At 39.5% G+C, this 24,842-nt stretch overlaps 1 protein-coding gene across 1 annotated transcript in view; it reads right to left on the bottom strand.

The window, feature by feature from the left end:
* LOC139588983 (guanine nucleotide-binding protein G(q) subunit alpha-like) overlaps positions 1-21,078 on the bottom strand; it is a 116,930-nt gene extending 95,852 nt beyond the window's left edge. Inside the window, exon 1 of the mRNA XM_071424884.1 lies at positions 20,943-21,078. Within this exon, the coding sequence (XP_071280985.1) occupies positions 20,943-21,078 (136 nt within the window). The remainder of the gene's footprint in view (positions 1-20,942) is intronic.
* Positions 21,079-24,842: the final 3,764 nt, after the last annotated feature.

Here is a 24,842-nt window from a genome sequence, read left to right as displayed (position 1 = left end):
CACTGGGTTTCAGACTGCAACTAGTGAAAGCCACTGCATCACCAAGGTAACTTCCTAGGACAAGGAGACAGCTCCTTTAAGTCAACTACTGATGCATGGCTATTGATTCATATGCAATACCGTACATATTATTTAAGACTGTACAATCATGAACCAGGTATTAAACAAAAATAGTGATTTGACTTTTGCAAGAAGGATTGCTAACATAATGCTACACGAATAGATGTATCTCTTCATATATTTTACCAGCAATTTCACGTAGAATCTAATGCATCATATAATTACACTATGATTTGTTTGCTTGAACTGATCATCTTTGAAATGAAATAAGCTTTCCAAAAAGCAAATTTATACAAATAAATTTCCTGTCTCTTTACTAAATTAAAATTTTCTTTCCCAATTTTACTGGTAGCCAAAAATCTCCTGAGGAATGTGTGAAAGATAACTGTACATCAAGTTAAAGGCATCTAGCTCAGTTTAAAGCACGAAAAAGTTCCATATGGAGTAATTTTGTAGATATAAAACCAACATACAGGAAAGCCAGCATCAAACTTCTCATTCTAATGGCTCTGTTGTGTAGCTACATAAAATCTATAGGTCAGAAGTATTTTAAAGATTGCATGAATATACTTGCACATGCAGAGAGACAGAAGGATAGCTATTCTTTTGCTTCCAGAAAAAAAGACAGCCTAGTATTTTTCCCTGCTCAATTCCTTATTTTTAAGATCAAAAACATCTGCTAAATCTATTTTTCTGATGCTTCTGTTGAAGCATATTGGTATGAATTGACAGTAGCTGCTATCATTAGTTGAAACAAGAAGTCAAATCAAACAAAAAGGACTGATAATTTAGATGTTAACAAAGATACTGCCTAACCAAAGAATAAACACTTCTCTGATCAATTAGTTATGCTGCAATTTAAACTTACTGCAGGATCCAACATCGAAAGCAAAGCAAAGGAGGAGTGAAATGTCATTAATGGTTCAGACAATTTAGAACAAAAAAGACCATAAAGAGGACAACTTAATCCAAGTTTTTGCACATAATGGACTAATTACTTCTGGCACTGAAACACAGAAAAAGTGAGTAAGTAGCTCGTGTTCTTCATGAAAATCAGACTTGATCAGAAGATGTTTCTCAACATAAATCAATCTACTTCAAAGAATTAATGTTTCATTATCACTCAGCAATTATAGGGAAAAGTGAAATGTGAGTTCCATCACTTTCATGCAAAGTAACAGCCAATTCCTAAGACCAGATTCACGTATATAAAATGCTATTAGGAGATGCTTTGCAAGCACAATTCTCTGTTCAGCTGAAGTGCCCTTAGCAGCTCTGAAAATTACAGAAGTATAGAATCATTTAGGTTGGAAAAGACCTTGAAGATCACCAAGTCCAACCATTAACGTTACACTGCCAGGTCCACCACTAAACCACATTCCTAAGCACCCTCCAAGCTGACTTGATTGCTTCCCTGAGCATCCTGTTCTAGCATTTGACAACTCTTCCCATGTAGAATTTTTACTGATGCCCCATCTAAATCTCCTCCAGCAGAACTTGAAGCCATTTCCTCTTATCTATTACTTGTTACTTGGAAGATTAATCCCCACCTTGCTACAACCACTTTTGGGTAGTTGTAGAGACCTCTGGAGCCTTCTTCTCTCCAGGCTAAACAACTAATCTGTAGACATAGTGAAGCTCCTACCTGAAGCCATCTGCCAGAGTGTCCCTTGTCCCTGTGGGTAGACATACACTAGTGTTTATTTCAAAAGTGCTCTTCTGAACCTAGCTTAAACTTCCTCAACTCCTTCACAGACTGTGCTCTTTACCACTGCTATCAAAATATCCCCAGGTGAGAACATGGATTTCTTTAGAACAAAGCCAGCAAAAATTGAAGTTAAGGACCACAACTAATGCATTCCAACTACAAACAGGCATTTAGTCCCTAGGATCAGATTAGACCTGGCTAAAGCAAAAAAAACCCAAACCCTTGGACATCGGGTTCTCCACACTAACTGTTTTACCCTAGAGACCCACTCTCATTCACAGTATTTGCTAACTTAGGAACAGCCTTTCTCTGCACTCCCCCACCTATCACCACAGGGATAGCAATTATGAACCCTATGGAGGTGACAGAGTGACTGATTAGCTAGTAGGTGGGCAATATTTTGAAAATCTGCAGTGCTTTGTGGCTATTCCCTCTTATTACAAATACTCTTGTGCAGGTACCATCCAATAAGACAGCAGTGTATAAACAAGAAAACCCCTATCTGGAACACCCTTGGTTACTCTCCAGTACAACTTTGATCCACTTGCTGAAGCCACTCTGGTGACAGCAGGTTTATTTCATGGAACTTAATGATATGATGTGTCCAGTCGAAGCACATGCATTGATTTTAGCTAGGATGCTGTTCAGTTCAGCAGAAATCTGTCTCTGGAAATACAACTCTGTCCATATAGTATAAGCTTTTCTAGATCTTAAAATGTTATTTATCAGTCAGGATCCAAAAACCCATGAACAACGAAATGACTCCTCAATAGTACTGCTATACACAACAGAAGCAACCAGTACCTACTGCTGTTCTCATGCATCTCCTGCTTATTTATTCTTGCTTAATAAAACCAAAGACAATATAAAGAATCTATAAATAAGTACTTTAAAGATTGCAATTTTGTTAATTACTATCTTTCATGTTTCATTTTGGCACTGTACTTATGTTTCCAGCAGTACATTTGGCACTTATGTTTCCTTACCTCCTAGGTTTTCCAGTATGGCAACAGGCCCAGGGGGGCTCACCTGAGGAGTCCAGGGCAAGCCTCACATAGTGTGAGGACATTTTCTCTGCTGCAAAATACAACTACAGGAGAAAACAACCCTTCCTACTTCAAACAGCTTTCTGCTTAGCTTAGTCATAGACATACAGAAGACTACACAGAACTTTAATTACCTTCTCTTGTTTGGCAAAATCAGTTCAAACTCCCAGTTTCAACTTCCCAAGAAAGATAACCTGCTGTCCAACTACACTACCATGTATCACGCATCCATGTGTTGAAAAGCAGGATGTATTGTCAGATGAAGGAAGGAAAGTGATCACGTTCTCACCCTTGATCAAAAGTTAGTCTCAGCTTCTGATCCTGCCAGTTCTAGCTAATTAGGCACATGCTTACTCATTCACCCAGTTCTCTCGGGGCTTCTAAATCAGGTCAAAGGATTGATAAGTACTTCAGTGCTTGCTAGCAGAGGTCACAGTTCTCTCCAGGAAACCTGCAATCCCTCTGCACAGATTCTTCACCTAGGCAGTACGGCATGATGAAGATGAACATAAACCATCAGGTGGTCCAAGCATGTCAAAAGTTGCAGTTTGAAAAAGCAGTGACTAAAGAAGCTAGATGTACTGCAAATAAATTAATGAATTTCTATGCTCTTAAACAAATGTTTAGTGGAGTGACAGGATCTTTCATGTACACATTCAAAAATATTTGTCAAAATTACTTCCAATTACCAGTATGACTACATGGGTTAGACTAAATAAAAGAGAACATCAAAATACGTTTCACAGTAAGGTTTTTCAAAAAATTAACTACTAGTGCCATCAAAAACATAAGTACCTGATTGTACACGATAGAAAGAACAAAAAGGAACTTCTATAAATAGTCATTTTTTATGGAATTGTAACAAGATGTTCCCAAGATATTAAAATATGAAGTTTAGTTCAGACATTAAGGCAGTATTGGCTAAGACATGAAAAACTTACTACTCCTAGGCAAACATTTCCAGTCCAATGTAAATTAAAATCCACCTCTCTGGTACCTCAGTCTCTTTTCTATCTCAGAGTATAAACTGGGTGATGTGCTAGAGGGGGAAACAGTATCACCTATGAAAGTAACAGCTATGGCCTTTCTACTTTCCCTACTTTAAAATTTAGTTTCAGTATGACACTTTTCCCAAAAGAAAACCTATTGTGTGAAGGTAAGATAATGATCCACTAAGCCCTGAATTAAAGCTTTATCATTTAAGAAAGAATCATGCATTATGATCCAAACTGTAGTAATTATTTAAGTGAATAATTTGCAGAAAACCAGCAAAATTTGCAACATGCTGTCATTCCCAGGTAATTTACAGCATCAGAAGCATTACAAAATGAACTAAAAGAAAAAAAAGGAAAAAACTCAACCAAACCCAACCCTAGATCAGTCTGAATCATGATTTTGTTTGAGAAATGATGATACGGATTCATTAATTGATCCAGGAATAAAGCTTGGTGTCATTTCCAGTATAATTCTGAAATGTAATTCATAACACTATAATTACAAAGAGATTACTGGGAAGAACAAGCAGCTCAAAATACTTACAGAGATACCATTCATTTAAGAAAAAGAAGAAATACTCCTAGGTGACTTTCATGTCACAACATAGAATCAGAAAAAACCTTGCTTGCTGATGGACTGAAAAATAATCTACCTTGCTTGCTAAAGGACTGCCTGAAATCAAGAAATAGATTACTCTGAAAGCAATAAACTTCACAATTTGCATTACAAGTTGTTCAGGAAGGTTTTCTGCTTCAAAAGAACTTCATCAGAAAATCATTTTTCCCCTCTTTGTGAAAGCAGATTTATTAAAAAGGCAAGTCCAAAGGAAGAATGGCAGGAAGGCTTATTTTTTATCTACAATTAATTTACAATTGCAAAACTGTGAATTTCATTCACAACTGCAAACTTGATATATTGCAAGGTAGCTCCATAACACAGAAGAGGGCTGGTTTGTTTTGTATTCTGGGATTTGTTTGTTTTTTCTAAGGATGTGGGGTTTTTTTTTCTTATTTTTGTTTTGATTTTTTTTTTTATTTTAAACATACCTTATTCTGAGGGGGAGTGGGTAAGACTAAAAGACAAATCTTTGTAGGAGGCAAAGGCTTTTGTACATTTAAAGTAGGCTATTAAGAAAGGACAGGGAAAAAGATAATCCAGCATTCAAATGGCTTTTCCCTTCTTTCCATTTATTGGTTTTCACAAAGAGAAGAAAATAGTGTACTCCCAAACAGCTGACTCATTACTGGCATTATCTCAGGAGAGCCTGGAAAACAACTTGTCATCATTTGATTTTACAGGTTAAGATGCAAAGAAATCCAACAGGTTGAGAGCTCCAAAACCAATCAAAATCCAACATCAAAGAAACAAATTCCCAATACTACATAGCGTTATGACAAGAGGAAAATAAACCCAAGAGTTGATTTCTAAAAGGTAACATCAAAAGTAACATTTTTAGAAAGTAACAGCAAAGAGCCAAGCACAACTACACACTCATTTGCTAAGGTCCAGCCCTCCTCACGAAAAACAGTGCCTAGTTTCCATAAGACCACTGAGCACCAGTCTTTAAAACAGAGACCTGTGGTTGGGGCCAAGGCTCCAACTCCAGTGCAACCTGACAAATGTCTCACGTCTCCCTAACTGTACTGAATGAGATGTTTTACCTTAAGACCACGCCAATATCTCCATTCCTCCCTGCAGCACAGCCAAGGCAGACAGCTAAGGTGTGCTTCACAGCCTCCTTCACACTTATCACAGTCATCAGTGGACACCAAGACAGCAGATATGGAGATGGGACACTGGAGATACAATGTACCACATCACTCAACTGTAGGGTACAGGCTCATCTTCAAACACTAGCTAGGAGGAGCATTCTTAAAGAAAGAAATAAGGATGGAGCAGGACTCACTTTGGAAGCGGGTGCCTCTCTGCTTAAAAGCCTCTATCCTGCCCCACCATTCCCAAAATTCCCCTATGGGAAGCCACCAGGCCCTCTAGCAGTCATGCACATACTAAAGAGCAAAGTCCTGTCAGCTTAGACAATAAAGCTCTGCCAAGAGCTAAGGCAGGTGCTGGTTGCTCTGCTATTCCAGTACCCAGCCTAAGCATGGCAGGGCTATAGACTGGCAGTACATGCACTTCCTTCCTTAGAGTCTTGTCAACCTTGACTGAACAGGCTGGTTATTTCAAGAAGTTATTTGTACGTATTTTAGAATACACATATTTGGTACACAGTACCTTTGTAGAGAATCACAAGTCTTATCCATTTATTTCTCTCATGAATGTACATACTGAGAATTAACATTCACCTCTGCAAATAATCTTCTGACTTTGCAGCACACTTCTACCAGTGGTAAGTATTTTGAGGGTAGGAGAAGAGACTATTTTTCTTTCTACTACTTTATCCAGAAATAATTTTGTCTTCTACAAAAAGCATTTGCTGACAACAGACAGACCATCTTTTTGAGTATCACCAAAATAACAGTTTGTGATTGCGTCCATGTGCCACTTACCAGGATGTGCTGGCAGTGACCTGGGCTTACATGCACAGCTAGCATCATGCACCTAGTTTACAACATGGTCTCAGGAAAGTGTGTTTTTACAAGTTGGAGGGTTTCAATCCTGCTGTGTCTATTTAGTTTATAATAACATGTCAAACACCTAAAACCATAACTACCCTATATAATGATGCATAATGATGTGACAGGAGCACTGCGACTGGATCAGGCTCAGAGGCTGCCCAGCCTACAATCAACAGCTTGAAGCTACAGCCTGTGTCAGTCCTGTAGCTATTCAAGGATCAGCTGAAAGACAGCCCTATATCAGCCCACAATTCAGGGTAATGAGCTATTTTGCTGTCTTCTCAGACAGACTTAAGCTGCACAGGTGGCTGTTCTGGGAAAAGCATGCTGGCATGCTGCCACTGCAAGAATTCTGAAACACAAAACTAATATTTTCACTGATTTCCCCTCAGGTAACTGGTCACAGTCATCCAGGACTACTTACCAAATGATTCTTCGTACACTTATAAGCACTGATAAGCAAGTGTAGCATAATGAAATATAAATCCCATAGGATTTCCCCCACATTGTATGATTAAAGGTCAGGGTCACCTGGTGACTCAGCTGATCCAGTGCTGCAGCACTGTATTTCACAGAAACACTGTATTTCACAGAAACACAAACTGGTTGAAGTCAGAAAGGATCTCAAGCAGGGTCACAACACACTGCCCAGAACCATGTTTTTTTAATAGAAGACATACGCCACAACCACCCTGGGCAACTGGTGACAATGCTCAGTCATCCTCATGGTGAAAAAGTATTTCCTGATGTTCAGAATCTCCTGTGTTTCAGCCTCTGTCCATTGCCTCTTGCCCTATCACTGGGCATCACTGAAAAGAGCCTGGCTCAAGAGTTGATTTCTAAAAGGTAACATCAAAAGTAACATTTTTAGAAAGATGCCGTTTTGAAGAAGGAGGTATAACTAAAGAAAGGATTTACCAAGTCAAAGTTTACAGTGGCTGGCTTTATTTTACACTTCAGAATTGTCTGGCAGCTAGAGTTCGTCATATTTTTCATTTAAATTCTAATAGAGAAAAATTGAAACAAAAGCTGATGGCATAGCAGATGACAGTCTCAGGCAATGTGACAGGGCAAGCAAGTGGAGTTCCTCTAGTGCTTTCATGAAGATGGAAAAATATAAGGCCATGTAACTGACACTAAAGGTCTCAAGCAAATTACCTTGGTATTTCTGCAAGTTTAAAAATTGTGATTCCTAAACCAGAAAAGCACCATACAGAAATACCTCTTAAGAAAAGGGGCATGTGTCAGAACCACAGTCAAAAGCAACTGCAGGAGCATATGATTATGACTGTACACCATCTGCTATGTGTAAATGAACAAATTTCAAAACCAGTAGTAAAGGCATGTTATAAGCACATTGTGTTCACGAGAGCTACTTCAGCAAAAACCTGACAGAATTACAAGTGTAAGTTACTGGATTTAGATTTAAAACAGGAACAACTGGGAGTCATTTCAGAACATTTCATGAAGTAGCCTAGACAGCCACAATTATACAAAGAAAAAAGAAAAACAATAAAACTAGCCTGGATAAGAGAGGAAGTAAAAGAAGAAAATTGAAATAGGTAAGCCAAAACCATGGGAAATCTCAACCATATTTAAGAGAAAAAGTCAAATTATGACCTCTGGGGCTCCACATAAAACCTCACTTTTTCTTAATGACAAGCCATAGTGGTTCCTTACAAAACTGTTGCTGTAGAATACTTAATATTTATTAACACAGAAAAACACTCATGTAATTTTCATTTTTTTTTTTCTTTTAGGGAAGCACAGACCACATTTGCAATGACAATGAAAGAGTGCCCACTGAAGATGAACAACACAGAGGATTTATTCAAGTCAGAATGCCAGTCAGAGCGTCCAAAGGTTTTAGAAGAACTGGCTAGGAAGGCATACTGACTTGAAACTCTTGAATTATTACCCAAAAAACCCCAAAGGGTGAAAAACAGGTGAGGGAAAGAGATTGCATACCAACTGATGGAGTTAGAGTATTTGGATGGTTTGCTGTCAAAGTCAGTGCTTTTGAAGAACTAGGCATCTGCTAAGCAACGGATCATACAATAAACCAACACTGCATGCATTCAGTAACAGTTGCTTAAACAGTTAAGTAGTAAACTACACAGGCAAAAGTCCTCAGCAGAGAGCTGTCTTCCAAACAGGATCCCAACAATATTAAAACTAAAAAAAACCTTAAAAATCTTCACCCATGAGATAAAATAAAAACAAAGAATCATTGCTGCCAGTACTTGTAGGTGATGCAAAAGCTGTGAACTGGTAAACAATGATGATGATACGATGCTGAAAACTGTATCAGAATAATCTGTAAAACAGAAAGAGGCAAATACTGTGTATCCAAATACTGTTAAATATAAACTTGTTAAACAATTACTAAACCCACCCTAAAAAGCAATTATTTAGAAAAGCATTTAATATACAGCAGTCATCTAAACATGAATAGTTTAATGTCATGGCTCAGTAGGCTGTTACACTCCTTGAACACACCTCAACAATGGTATTCCACCTAGCAGTACTTATATACTTGTAATAAAAGTATATACACATCACTGTTCAATTCTCATGATCTGTACTTTAGTACTGACCTTGAATTGGAAAGAACTCAAAAACCAGCTACAAAAACAGTTACAGGATCATAAAATCCACTCTACAGTTACAAAGTTAGAACTGAACTATGGAACCATCCAAACTGAACCCCAAGATACTGGAGTATTTTCTTTCTGTCCTCAAAGTGGATAATAAATGAAATGTTCATGGTTATGATGAACTTAAAAAAATGAGTAGTCCAGTTATTTTATTTCTTATGCTTTATCTAATGTCAGAAAACAAATTCCACAATATATTAAGAAAGAGCTTATCAGACAGGCCGCTGGAGTTTTATGCAACCATGTATTTTGGTTCAAAAAACCACATATCACCTTAAAGACACCCACACTCAAAAAAGAAAACCTCATCATGCATACCCACAAAAATAAACCTTCCTAAACCCACAAAAAAGCCTGAGTTATTAAGTACAGTGATATATGCAATTAACTATACCTAAACTACAGTCTAGATCTGTAGGTTGAAATACTGTTTTAAATAAGACTGAACTCAGTCAACAAATAAACATTTCTCTGTCTTATGGCTCTGTTTTGACTACTTCTGCAGAGTTTTTATCCTCTGTACACCTAAAAAATAGCTGCAAAGAAATGGCAAGGTGTAAGAAAATTCCATGTCACTAAGCAGAAGTAGCTTGGTATCATGTAAACAAGACAAAACAAACCGATAACAAGGTGATCACATCTTTCTGCAGCTACAGATTTTTCCAGAAAATACTATCACAACTTGAAAATAACTAAAATATAAAGCAAAAGCATTACAAAGTAATTTCATTATAGTGTCCCCCCTTTTAAGCTATTCTAACAAAAGATTATGTCCTAGCAGCCTGACAGATCATAGTCATACATAGTAATTTTGCATAATTACCAGTTAAAGAAATCCCACCATATTTTGTCATTTTAAACAACAAAAAGACAATCTCCTCCTGCTTTACTGCTTTTATATTATTTAATGAGAAAACTCCATAGATGAAAAATGCAATGTAAGTGTTTAAATCTATCCTTCTCACTTTACTACATGAAACTGCAGACCAAAAAAGTCCATAAATCAAAACATTCAGACAAAGTATTTTCTGAGAACAACCAAATAAAAAATGCGCTAATAAAATTAAAGTGGTTGTTAGTTTACAAAACAAAACAAATAAACAAAAAAAAAGCACAAATATGTCATTACCCAGAGAATGTGTCATAAATTTCTCCGAGAAAACAATTTAAAGGCTTACATACACTGTTCAGCATCAGGGGTTTGCATTTGGTGTAGGAAATACAGCCACTATTAAGCTATTAGCAAACTCTGCTTATGTTGTTTCTGTAGTTTTGGTTCAAAGGCCAAAATCTTCAGAGATTACCATGAGTCTAGTTCTTAACCCTAATTAAACCTAATAATTAATAGGAGTGTATAATTATGTTGTGGAGCCAAACGCAAAGAAGAAAAGAACAAAATCAAAGCAAATCTGAATTCACTATTATCTTGCCTTGCAGGTAAGAACACAGGATAAATGCAATTAAGTAAATAAACCCCAAGAGAACAAAAATTGTTCTGGGCAGAGAATGTTTCTGGATTTCTATGAACACCAAAGGCATTAAAATCCAAGTTAACAGATTTTAAGACAAGCCATTTTACTAATGCTGCCTGTGGGGGCAGTGGGGCACTGACAGGTTGCCCAGAGAAGCTGCGAATGCTCCAACCCCGGCAGTGTTCAAGGCCAGGCTGTATGGGGCACTGAGAAACCTAGTCTAGTGCACAGCCCCAGCCCATGGCAGGGGGTTGGAACTTTAAGATCCTTCCCACTCAAACTGTTCTGTGATTCTATGAAACATGCTGTTAGGCAATTTGATGAAATACAGTAAATCCAGTGAATCTTTGTTCCGTTTGCAGAAAATACCCAGTCTTACATTTAGATGAATGCAAATTTACTCCTAAATTGTCTGTTCTACTTTTCTATGAAATAAGCTGCTAAACCAGGAGAGAGAGTCACCTAAATGAAATCCATCTTTACATCACTTAGAGTAAATGTTTATTATCTCCTTTAATTTATTTACCAATTCAATGCTGAGATAAACAAAGACTAAGAGGATACCGAATGCAGTACAAAAAAAACCCCCTCATGTTATTTTCTCTCCATAATCTCTTCTTACCAAGAAAAACAAAAGTATGTTTAGGTGCATTTCATGTTTTCAGAGGGGGAAAAATACATGTATAAAGCATTGTTTCTTACAGCTATTAATTAGGAAGATGTACACAAACTTTAACTTCAGGAAATCATTTATTACCACAGCAATATAATCATAGCATCGCAGAGCAGTCTGGGTTAGAAGGTACCTTCAGAAATCATCTATGCCACCCACTACACCAGGTTGCTCAAATACCATCCCCAGTGTGGCCTTGTATGCTTACACGGATAGGGCATCCACAGCTTCTCTGAGCAGCATGTTCCAGCGTCTCACCTGCCTCCCTGTAAAGATTTCTTCTGTGAGTCCAATCTCAATCTACTCACTTTCAGCTCAAACCCATTTCTCCTTGTCCTCTTACTGACAGACCCATGTAAAAAGTCTTTCTACAGCTTTCTTATATACACTCCTGGTATACTGAAAGGCTGCTCATCATGGTCTCTCTGGCATCTTTTCTCCTGGCTGAAAAACTCACACCATCTCAGACTCTCTTCACAGGAGAGGTGCTTCATCCCTCTGATCATTTTGTGGTTCTTTTCTGAGCTCTTTTCACTCTAAAAGGTTCCTGTCCTTCTTGTGCTGAGGAGCACAGAGATGGATGGATTCCAGGTCCATCCAAGAATCACCTCCCCTAACCACCAGTGAGACTTCTGATGTAGGCCTGGCTCTCCAGGTTCCAAGTGCAAGTTTTCATTCACCAGTACCCCAAGTCTTCCTGCAGAGGGCTACTCTCAATCTCAATAAACATTCATCTCCAGCACTCTACTGACATTAAGGGTTGTCCCGAACCACAGACAACACACCCAGGACCTTGGACTTGGCCCTGCTGAACCTTCTTGAGGTTCCAATGGGCCCACTCACCTCCTGTATCAACTGTACCTCTCAGACTGGTGTCACCTGGAAATCTGCTGAGGGTGCAACTTCCCACTGCTTATGTCATATGAAGGTATTAAACAGTATGATTCCTTGAAGGACACCACTCATTACTGTTTCCACTTGGATATTAAATCATTGACCATACTCCTTGAATGCAGCCTTCATAAAAATTCGTTATTCATCAAAGAGTCTATCCATCTGATTTCCCTCACTTCATTTTAACAGTAAGAATGTTGGGAGGGGACACTGTATCAAAGGCCTTACAGAAGGCTAGACAGATGACATCTCTAACTCTTCCTTTGTCAACTGATATAGTTATTCCATCATAGAAGACCAAAAAATTAGTCAGGCAGTTAGTCCTTTGCACGTCTTGTTGGCTGACTCTATAATGAACACCTCCACATCTTCTTTAAATTTCAATAAATGTTTAAAGACTATCTGTTCCATGATCTAAAGCCTAAATTATACCCTGAGTTTTGCCTTGAGTTTTAATGCTGCCAGAGAGGTTTCCCCTACTTGGTGGGATTAAAAAAAAGTTTCTCAAGTGTTTGTCATGGGGTTTCGTACAAAATCCTTTTTCGATGACATGCAACACCTGTAACTTCCCAGATCAAACCTTCATCAAAAAATCACTTAAAGGATTTAATGGATTGGAGGAATGGTAATGAGATAAACAGATTTTGATCTCTAAATCTCTCTTTTAATAATGGGCTAAGTCAGTCAGAAAGCTGCTTGGTGGCCTGCACTCTGGGATGAACTACTAATCTCACCACTGTTGAAGATGACCAGGTGCATACATCAGAACCACCCTCAAATAAACAGACAATCACAGGACAGGAGAGATTTGAGTGGCATGAAGATTGTTGCTGTGTATGAAAGCACTTCTAAGCATCAGGTTCTTACACACAAACAAGAAATTAAAAGAAGGAAAACAGAATTTACCAGAGTTATTCAAATATAGGTGTAAGAATACATCCTTTATTCTTTGGCCTTTTCTCCCCAGCACAACTACAGAGTGTCTCTGCTTCCAGGTTACTATTATTTTCTTTTTAAAAACAATCAAACTGAAATACAAGTGAGAAGTATCATAAGAATCATTATTCTCCCTCCTAAAAGATTAACTGAGTTAAAACAAATTGTACAAAGGAGTATTTTTTGTTTGTTTTTCATTTGTTTTTATTTCTCATTTTTGCAAACTACCTTTGAAAGGTTTAAACCATAAACATAAATATTTCATTTAAACACCATCTAGATAGCACACTCCAAAAACACAAGCATCAGATCCTTCAAGTATCTGAACAGTTGTGTAAGAATCTCTTCAAGATATGTGAATGATGCCTTTATTTTTCAGCACATTTAATTTCAATTGCTTTTGCTGCTCTGGTCTGTGAGACTAAGAGGCACTCACAGCGCTTTGCGAATCCGTTATCAGAGCAAAATATAAGTTCCATACTTGATCACCGATTTCCCAAGCCTGACCAACTCCCAGAAACATAAAGAATGATGGCATCTTTTCCAACCTCTATGTCTTTTGCATCTTTCTGGTGTTCTGAGTTACCAGCTCCTTCAGAAACCTTCTGTTTGACTTTCTGGATGATGCTGTTCACCCAGAATTGTGGGCTGGAATACCTTTCAGGATTCTTTTTCAACATTCTCTAATTTAAGCAAGATAATGAACATTAACATTGAAGACTTGGAGTTAAAAACTCTCCTGTGATGGGTTTATAGAACAAGGAAATCAAAGAAATTTTCCTTAATTCACAGAAATATTCTCATTCAGTATAAGGATTCTTGACAAAGATTATCATTAGAGCAATGAATTAGCCAAGGACCAAGAAGCTTATGCAAGTGTCTAGTGAGCATATAGCTCAGGGACAGTGACAGACACACTAACAAAACTAGATAGCAATGTATATTCTGTGCCATAAGAATAAGTACTATTACAAAAAAATTAAAATATTTTTTCCTAATGTATTATTTCAAAGTGCACCTAAAATATGTTTACTACATTATACCTTAGCTTATAAAAGTATGATCAAGAACAGGATCTCTTTAGGTTGATTTCATGGCTATATTGTAACTAAATGAGTAATTTCTATCTCGATTCTTGTATACTCAAAGAATCTCTAACAGGTTGTCTTCTGTGCTCTTACCGTGAATTAACTTAAAGGCGGCTAACATTATCTGGGCAAACACTATTCAGATCCACATTTGGTGATACTTAAGATCTGAGCTGTATTTTTCGCTTAACTTCAAAAGACTTAAGGATCTGACTGCACTCAGCTCTTTAGAGAAGAGAAAATTGGGGGTAAAGGGGAGAAATATAACATATATCAAATTTTAACTGCCCTCTCCATAATTTCCTTTGGGAAAAACAAATCCTCCTTCAACAGACTTTTGACAGCTGGGACAGAGTACCAAAGTACTTGAGTAAGGACCACAACGGCATTCTCCTAGATACAAAACAAAAGATACAGATATCAGTGGGAACAGGACCTATGGTAGAAATCTCATCCATGTACTCTAAGGCAAACAGACTCAGACTCTGACACTAGTCAAAACTACCTAGTCTCATTCACTCCTATCAGATGCTTCTTCCACACACAGATGAATCTAAATTACAAATAGCAAAGCTCCCAGATGAAACTGTCAATACACAGCTCAGCTGTGCTGAGGCAGTAGTGATATAGCCTTTATCTTTTCAATTTACTGAATCACTAGTTGCTTCCACTTTCATCAACTTTCTAATGTTCTGTTGCCTATTCAAGCAACACACATATTGCACATCACCTGCTTTCCACAGAAAGATGAGCTGAATCAATACAGTGGGGCACACATAAATCATGCAGTTCATTACAGTAGTTCGTCAGATGACTCTGCCTTAACATATTGACAAAGGAGAAGTCTTGCTTGTTAGGGTTTATTTTTGTTCCTGGAATAGCCACACCACCTTCTCAAGTGCAGAATGAAATGGACAACAGTACTTTTCTGTTGGCAACTGCATCTCCATCAGGGTTCTGGGATAAAAGTCTGCGCTACTGATACACAGTAAGTAGAGGGTACAAATTAGGCAGTTTCATTATTCCCTGCCATTTATCCTTTGAAAACTTACAAAAGACAAAAATCTGTAGAAAATCACGCTTCAGTTTAGCCTCGGTATCAGCACTACTTATTGAGGGAACAATGTGCTTTCAGAAGACTTCAGATTTAAACTTCAGTTTAGCCTGAAAAAACATTTGTGCTGTTCCTGGAACTCTCTAGGAACAGGAGACTTTCAAAACTTTTAAATTCTAAAACATTGGTATCGCTTGGACTTCTCTTATCCAGTTTTAACACATCTAACTTCTTTGCACAGAGTTGTTAATATTTAAAACCTGTGGAATGTTCCTTCTTTTTGGTCAACACCAAGTGTATGGCTTCCTAGTGTTTCCTATATGCTAATTCTTCCTTTGTTTTCTCCTGCTTTCCTGCTCTTGGATCTTGCCAGGTTTGATAATTACAGTAAATAAAAGGTTAATACTGAAAAACTTCCATAATTTCATCAGTAATAGCTGTTCATACACAGTTTTTGTGTTCATACACAGCATTTGTGTACAAGAACAGATTTTCTTCAGTCTTCTACCATTCAGCTTAAGGAAGTTCAGAGAAAAAGATATTGTGCTTACAGCATTCTATTCCTGCAACAAAGCTAATCACCATTAATTGGACATCTATCTTACTTTATTTCACATTGCTCTGTGATTCGTTTTTCAGAGATCACAAGGTAGTGCTTTCCCCTATGAAATTGCTGTTACTGTACAACAACAAAATTAATCTGAAGCAACTAAATGAGGAGAATTATTATATCTTCGTTTTGCAGCACACACTCAAATGACCATTCTCCAATGACTTTTCTGCTCAGCATGTATTTTTTCATCCTACATTTATTCAACATTGTTTGCCAGTGTAACATACAAATTAGGGGCCACTTGGCTCTTTATAAAATATAAATAAAGCTAAATAAAATATAAATATATTTTAATATATAAAAATATAAATAAAGCTAAATTAGTCTAAATTCTTTAACTGTTCAGACACTCCACTAGTTCCTATTAACTTTGGCGGGTGTAGATTGCTTATTGAGTAGTAAAAACAAAAGAGCAACAAACCCTCTCTAATGGCTGCACACAAGGTATCCTTTTGTGGCACACCAAAAATAAACATTCTTAAATATTTTCTAAATACATCTTCTTCACATTATCACACTGATATCCAAATGGTGATTTGTGTTTTCCTACCTCACAAAAAAGAAATGTTCTTATATATGGACATGTGTGTGTACATGAGAATACATCAAGGTGTTTAACATCTAGAATGAAATTATATTTAGTTTGAAAAAGCTTCTGCTAAACAAGAGATATTTACCTATCTAGGTACAATATGTATGAAGAAGTAAGTTAATTATTTGTTCATTTTACAGTAGTAAATATGTACTGTGTCAATTACCTAAAATTATTTGAAAGAGGTCAGTGTGATCAGGGCAGACTGATAAAAATAAAAGTTACAAGAAAAATAAGGAAGCTTGTTTCTCCAGCTGAAAAAGTTATAGGAACACGAGTGTGCCATTGTTGGCTTAACTGATCCATTTCCTCTTAAATGTATCTACACAAAGTCTGCCTCTGTGAACAGACCACATTCTGCATGTTCAACATTTAATTCAGCTGACACAGGTTTAAGAAATAATACATATAGTCACCTTATGTTCAAAAGCATCTTTAAGCATAAGATTGACTGCTGTTCATGCCAATTTAAATGGCTTATTGTCCATCTAGTTTCCGTGCTACAGCACAGAGAATAGAAGGACACTTGTATCAAGGCAAGTTTCTCAACTGACACATTTGCTATCTTTAATATAAGTACCTAACTCTTACAAAAACATGCTTTGCACATGACAATACCAACCAATATGCTGAAAAAAAACCAGCACTGTCACACACATCTCTAGTAGCTAATCTGGCCAGGGTTCACACACACACAGGCCTACATTATTTTCTTAGATACTCAAGGCATTTCTCAGTGAGAAAATAGTGTACAATATTAATGTATACAGTCTACAGGCAGACTACATCCAGGACTGATGGTTTATGGCTACAACCTGTCATGTAGGCTCAAATGCTGCTTTCTGAGTCCCTGGAAAATTTACATGGATGGCAGGAAAAAATTATATATGGAAGTATGACCAAAAAAATACATCCATAAGTATATACTTTACTACTTTAATATAAATACATACATAAATGCTTAAAATAAAAGCATGCAGAACACATTGGCACAGGCAAATATAAAAATTTTCTCCCCTAATTATAAAAACAATGTGTTTTTTACAGCTAACAGCAAACAACAGATGGATATTAACAACTGTAAGCTCTGGAGAACAACCACAGCATTTTACAAAGTGTTCATCAAAAATGACATCCAGAAGAGTTAAAATACAGATTAAAACTAAATTCAGTGGAAGACTGAATTTGTTCCAAAGTGTCTCAAAAAACTACAGGCAAGTTGTGCTAGCTGAACTACTATGTAATATGCTTCAGTGCATATTTATGGATTCTGGCTTTCCACAATTACAATTGTAAAAAATACTTTGTCCTGTTCTAATACATTAAAAAAAAAAATCAAATAATGATGTACAAAAAAGGTATGTAAAATTGGTATTTTAATGTTTAATCAAAGAGTGTTTATTTTTAAACTAAAACCTAAAATTAATCTTAGCACACAGTGAGTTTTACACAAATTACTTCCGACTTCGAGCTCTTTGATTTCATGAAAAGTAAAAAGATATCATGAGCACATTAAGCAGTGGGTGTGTGTTTGTGTCTGTGTGCATGACACAGTAACAAGTTGGAGAAACCTAAATTTCCAAGAAAGCACTGTGTCTTTCACAAGTTGAGGAGGGAGAAAATCCTTTTCCTCTGAAGCATAAAGATTAATTTTTTCTTTATTACCTATGTGCATTTTTATGTGTGTACATCTAATTTTTAAGCAAGTGCAATAATAAAACAACCTAGCACAGACACACTTGTTTGTGCCTTTAGAGGTTGATAATACCTTTCACTTCGCATTTGCAACTAGTCTGAAGAACACGCAAAGCCACTTAACAAGGCTCAGCTTAAACTGCACTAATATTCTCCTAAATAAAAAGTCAAAGGTTATTCCTTAGTCCTGTATTTAAAAACCTTAACACACTTATGTTTTTCAGACCCGTAATACTTGAGAGAGTGGGACTGAGAAACTGGCACTTCCAGAAAAAAAAAAAAAAAATAAGGAAGAAAATTTTATGTAAGCATATGTGAACATGCTTGAGTTAAGCTGTACTAGTGATTTTCTTGCTAATAATGAGGGGGGAAGAGATGAAATGGGACAGTAAACATCTATTCAGTATTTAAAAAAATCAGGTAACTTTAAACATGTTCAGATGGTTTTCCTGCTACCAGCCTCACCATTTTTAATGAATATATTTTCATTTTAAAACTGTTTTATCTGTCTCATAACCAAGTGAATGACCCATACAAACAACAAACTTAGTAATTGAGCATTTGCTTATGCCGAGAAGCAATGAAAATGACTAAAAAAAAACCTGCTCTAAGGTACTTAAGATAAACCTACTAATGAAAGAAGTTTCCCTAAATTTCTTTCAGAAATTGAAACTGGAGTCTACAAAATACCAAGACACCAAGAGTCCTTCACTACACACAGCATTTCACAAGACAAGATCATTAAGTGTTGATCCAAATGTGCACATACTCTTTCTTTCAGTCAAACATATGACAGAGGCTGACAAAACAAAAGACAAAAAATGTGTGCACAGTAACAATTTCTGTACTGGTTTTATTGCCCAGGTATATGGATGTACTGTTAAGTACATGCAGCCAGAAGTTCATCCCTCCAGATCTCTCTATATCATGCCTCTACTTTCACAAGCCTGCTGGAACTATTAGCTGGCACTGATGATGAACACAGAAGTCTTTTATACAGGAACTCCATAGTTTTCCTCAGTTCCCTCTATGGGGTGGCTTCTCCCCCATTCTTCTGCAAATCACCACACATCACCTGATCCAAAGCGATGCCGTAACTGGACTCCAGTCTACCACCATCTACACCAATACTTCATGTTAGTGGTGGGAAGACCTTGCAAAGCAGCTCAAGTTCTGCGTTCCTAACTGCAGAAGTGAATCTCTGAATTTCTTCTCTAGGTAATATATTCAGTAGAATATATTCTAGGTAGTATGTTCAGTCTCATTCAATGGATTTCATACATTTCTCAAAATCTGGGAGAAACCTCTAGCACTACTGTAAGAGGAAGTTCATAGAAAAAGATATTGTGCTTACAGCATTCTATTCCTGCAACAAAGCTAATCACCATTAATCGGACATCTATCTTACTTTATTTCACATTGCTCTGTGATTCGTTTTTCAGAGATCACAAGGTAGTGCTTTCCCAGAGCAGAAAAAATCTGGACCTGAGTAATAGGTCAAATGTATGAACTGCCTATCCTGAAGCAAGTGTCTATCATTAATCATACTTAGACATCCATAATATTAAGCAAGGGCAACCTATTTCATCTTCTTTGTGAATCTTGGAAATCACACCATGTGCTGCCATAAACCAAAATCAGGCCAAAATCCAACAGAACATTATTACTGTGAGTGCTGCATCCATGTCCACTACTTCTCTCCCAGATCAGTTAGAGATCCCAACCTTCTCTGTATCCAGAAGATAACCTTCAGGAAACAGCATATTCATATGGAAGCACTAAAACGTATTAAAACTTTTCCTTTCAACTTGTCTTACCTCATTGAATAGGCAGTTTACTTCCCCAGTATCAACCACTACTTCCATATACACGGCCCAAGAAAAACATCTTCCCCATAAACATCCCACATCCATTTGGAACACACTCACTCATCCACACACCAGACAGTAGTGCTAGAACACATAAAGGCCTATGAGTCCAGGCAGGAACTATTACCAGAGAGCTACGCGACACAGTGCATCACACTGGACACAGGCAGGCATATTTTAATTCAAAAGCCTTATTTTAAGATAAGCCAAATTTCTATTAGATAAATGCCACCTCCACACACTTGCAGGTCTAAAATAGCAACCTCTGTTTTAATTAAGGAGAAACGATACAGCTGATTTTATTTCCACCATCCAGTGGGTGGATGCCAACAGTATTAAAGATCCTGTAATCATCCAGCACACTTCAGGTTGCCCCTCGGCTTGCCATGTGCATCTGGGCCTTTGCGGGTCCAGTTTCTTTATAGAAACCGGTATGCAAGCTGAGCACAAGCCCCTTATCCAACTTTACCTCAAGAAATAAAAATCACAATAAAAAATTCAACCGGTAAGTTAACAACCTTCCCGAAGCCCACGGAACAATGCAGATATCACACCCGCCACCATCGACCTGCACAGCGACTCCCCTTGCGAATCCCTTCCTTAATCCGCTTCGCTACCATCGCTCTCCCACACACATCGACATTTGCCCCTCGTCCCGCAGCCCCCTCTCTCACCCGTCATCCGTTCCCTCTCCATTTTGGAAGGCCTCTTCCCGTTCCACACCGAACCCACCGCCGACGATGCCCGCGGGCGGGCACACACGCCCCGTTCCCCGTGGCGGGGGCTCGGCCTGCGGCTCCCCGCGGCGGGGACGACGAGCCAGAGGCACCGCAGGCATTGCCGCTGCCGCCCCGTCCCCGCCGCCGGGTACCTGCGCCCGGCACGGACCGCGCCGGCGGCGATGCCCGGGCTGGAGCCCGGCGGCACCTGGGGCGTGCGCGCCAGCGGCGGCCCGAAGCGAGCGGCCCGAGGGAAGCGGCCCGAGGCGGGAGGAAGAAGCCCCACACTCACCCAGCAGCAGCAGCTTCAGCTCGCGGCGGGCGTCCCGCTTGTCCCGACGCAGCTGCCGCTCGATCTCGTCGTTGATCCGCCGGGCTTCCTTGGCTTCCTCGCTTAGGCAGCACGCCATGATGGACTCCAGAGTCATTCTTCCTAACTGGTTCAGACACAGCCCCCACCCCCCCTAAACCCGCACGCACACACGCACCCCGCCGCCGCTCCGGCCCCGGGGGGCACAGGCGCTCTCCGAAAGCCCGGGGGCCGCCGCAGGGCAGGCACGCAGGCAGAGCAGCCTCGATGCCACAGAGGGGCAAGAAGAAAGGGAGGGCCGCTGGCGGCGCGGATCCCCGCTCCCTGCCGCTGACAACTCCTCCTCTCCTCTAAATCATGCACCGAACAACATGGAAACATCCACCGCGGCAGCAGCAGCACCGCTACCCAGCCGAGCCGCCCCTCGTCCCGCTGCTTCCCTTCCCTCGCCGCCGCCCGCAGCCTACGCGGTCCCCGAGTGTCCCTGGCGGCCGCCGACACCCCCGACGCGACCACCCCACCACCGTGGAAGCGCTAATGCCCACTAATCCCTCCCCCGCCTCGCACACACACACATCTCCCCGCTGCTCCCCGCCCCCAGAGCGGGAGCCCGGCTCCTGCGGGGTGGGCGAGACCGCCGCTGCCCGGCAGGAAGAGCTTCCCCGCGGCCGCTCCTCCTTCCCGCCGCCTCGGCCGCTCGCCCTTCCAGGAAGGAGGCAGGGGTGGTGGTGAGGGAAAGCGGAGCTCGCTATCAGAGCTGCCGCTGTTCGGCTCGGCCCTGCCCGTGTTGCCGACGGAGCAGCGGAAAGGGAAACGAGTGCACTAGCAGGGGTCGAGCTCGACCGGCTTTTAAATGGTTGGGCGCCGCGGGCGTGGTGCGGCAGGAATATGGCGGCCCGTCTCCCGCCGCCGCTCCCGCTCTCTCTCCGCCCCGCTGCGCGGTGGGGGCGAGCGGCCGGGGCAGCCGAGCCCCCGCCCGCGCTGTGCCGCCCCCCAGGGCCGCGCCGCCCGCCCTGCGGCGGCCAAGGAGGAGGGCAGAAGAGGAGGTGCGGGAAGAGACTGAACGGGTTCTCACTCCAAATGGCTGCGAGGAGCTGTGCCTGCTCCGGTTTGTTCTGCCGGGCAGCGCCTTCCCTAACGCCTTGTTTGCTTTCGCTTCCTTTGTTTTTAGTCGTGGGCACACATTTTTATTCTGTTCACATCCTGGGAGAGATGAGTTAGGTTGGCAGGGACTGGCGGAAAATGTGGCCGGCTGAAAGGAAGCAAGAAGTAAGGAGCCGAAAATGCCTTTTCCACCTTTGGCCGGAATGGGAAGGCAGAGCGGGGTACACGCACACCGTCAGGCACCCGGAAGGTTTAGCGCCCTGGCTCCTTGCTGGGAAGGCAAAGCCGTGCGTTCGACCCGAACGCCTGGGACACCCCACGGAACGCCACCAGTGTGGCCGATACTCGGCTGCGGTGAGTTCTATTCACCCCACGCCCCAGCCCCTGCCGCAGACTCAGTCCCTGGAAAGCTGTCCCCACGTAGCTTTCGGTAGCCCTCAGGGTGATGGCATACAATCGAGCAGAACGCACTGATGCACCTTCTAGTTTTTGTGAATTCATAAACGCCTTACAGAATTCCCACACCTGCACTTCCTTTGGCCACCTCCATTTTAAGCTACTTGTATCTAGGAATGCTGCCAAATCGGCTGTAAATCTGGTACTAGCCTAGGTAATGAGTAGAAAGGCACATCATTCTCTATCTTCTAGCCCCATTTCTGATACCTCACCAGCACCTGCTGACATCTGTTTTGGAAAGCATATGCTCTTTCCTAAAAGCTTCCATATGTACCGACAAAATTATTTAAGTAAGGTCTGCTGTAAAGAATAAGACGATGATGGAATTAAAAATAAAGACAATAAAACAATCAAGAAAATAACACAATCAATTTTTTAGAGCATGGAAAAAAACATTACTTATTTAAAAAATGCATCATTTTCATGTAGATATATATTGTACTAGTAGATATAATGTATAAAATGATTGATACAACTTGGAATCTTTATTTTTTTAATTCCAGTCAATGACTTTTAGTCAAAATTGGGTAGTTTCAGCTACTAAGAATAGATTAGATTTCACTCAGCATATTCTCTCTTTTAAAACCTGTATGTATAGAATTGTATCTGTGTATTCACCTGTATTGTGTAGTGGTCCCAGATATATTAATAATACATGAAATTAATATTTCTAAAGTGCCAACACTGAATTACAGATATAACAAGTAACAAAAAAGAGGGGGAGGTTACTTCAAGAAAATAATTATTAGAGTTTTTGAGATAAATACTAGGGTTTTCTTATAAATGCCAGAGTCCAAAAGAGTGATGGTGAGTGTAGTAAAGCTCACAAGAAATAGTTGCTGGATGTTTTGTACATTGTGCCCAAATCCACAGCAATCGTCTCCAGGAATCACATCTTGAAAAAAGGTTAGGAACAGGTCAATGAGTTTCCAATCTTTAGGTAAACTGAATCAGTATCCTCTCCAAAACTGAGGGCATACTGTTCTAAGAAAAACTATAATAGTCTGCAGTAGAAGAAGCTGGACTAAACTTTCTTAACTGTTTTATATGCTCAGTATAAAAGGCATGAACACAGTGTATACCTCCAATGCAGAACTGTAATTTGATTTTGCATTTTTAATGAGACAAGACACCCTACAGACCAAAACTGTAATCTGCATGTACCACTTCTATTGACATAACTGAATTTCAAATATTTACAGAATAAATAACTTCAGATTTTTAATGCATGAGCTATCTAGTCCTGAATATGGCATCAGCAGATAGCTATTATACACAGTTTTACTCATTTGCTTCATGACTTAGTGGAAGTCAGAAGAATCCCATTATGGATAATTACATGATAATAAAACCTATGAGGAAATTTCTTTCCAGACCTCAATTCCATAATGGTTGGCTTTTGTTTTGAAATGTGAAACATCCTTTATAAATATTTTATCCTAATAACAACTATCAGTAAATGACAGAAATCTTTATTGCCTATGCACATAATTATTATCCATAGATACCATAGATATCCATACTGTTACCTAATCCTGGACAGATACTTCCTGATAAGCCTCCCTATAGCACTAATCTCATATTCCTCTATCCATCTAGTCTCCAGTGCATGTCATAGCAACCCACTGCCTGTGAGACGTTTTGGTGTTGCTTACTGCCACAGGAAATTAAAAGTGAGACTGACAGAGGGAGAAAACATGGTATAAAACACCTTGCATCTTAGGTATTCTTACCCATAAAACAGTAAAGATTTGGAAACTACCACTATGTTTAACCATGTCCATAACATTCTTTGCACTAATCTATCCCAATTTTCAATTTCTTCCTTCCTTATGCCTAAAGATATTGATTGTCACTTTCCTCTGTCTTTTCTGTCTAAGAAAGGTTTTCTGTGATGTTTTGACAGGTTCCAAATGGTATCTGAACTTGGTACTCACATGACAATAAAACAGAAGATTGTGAATAGCAACATCATAGGATTTTCATAATGAGTAAGCCTCCCATCTTAACCAATGGGATATCTTATGAGTGCTTTTTGCTTGCCATTGTGCATTAAGAAGACATTTGTACAGTGCTATGCAGAAGTACATCCCAGTCTTGTTTGTGTTTCCAGTAAGTTTAGAGGCTGTCAGTATGTCTGAGTTGAGCAAATTATCCTTCCAGTATGCCTTCCTAATCGGCTTTTTGTTTGCTGGTTTTGTTTAGGTTGGTGTTATAAACAAAAATCTGCCAATTTTTTGTGAGAAAAAGGTTACAAAAACTAGTCACACCAGTGTTGCTGCTGAAGTGCTACCTGTTTGTTATGATAATCACAAGTCGTTG

This window comes from Agelaius tricolor, unplaced genomic scaffold (assembly GCF_023055355.1).
Source record: "Agelaius tricolor isolate 1412-34295 unplaced genomic scaffold, bAgeTri1.0.p SCAF_4, whole genome shotgun sequence".
Taxonomy (NCBI): Eukaryota; Metazoa; Chordata; class Aves; order Passeriformes; family Icteridae; genus Agelaius; species Agelaius tricolor.
This window is presented reverse-complemented; position numbering and strand designations above follow the sequence as displayed.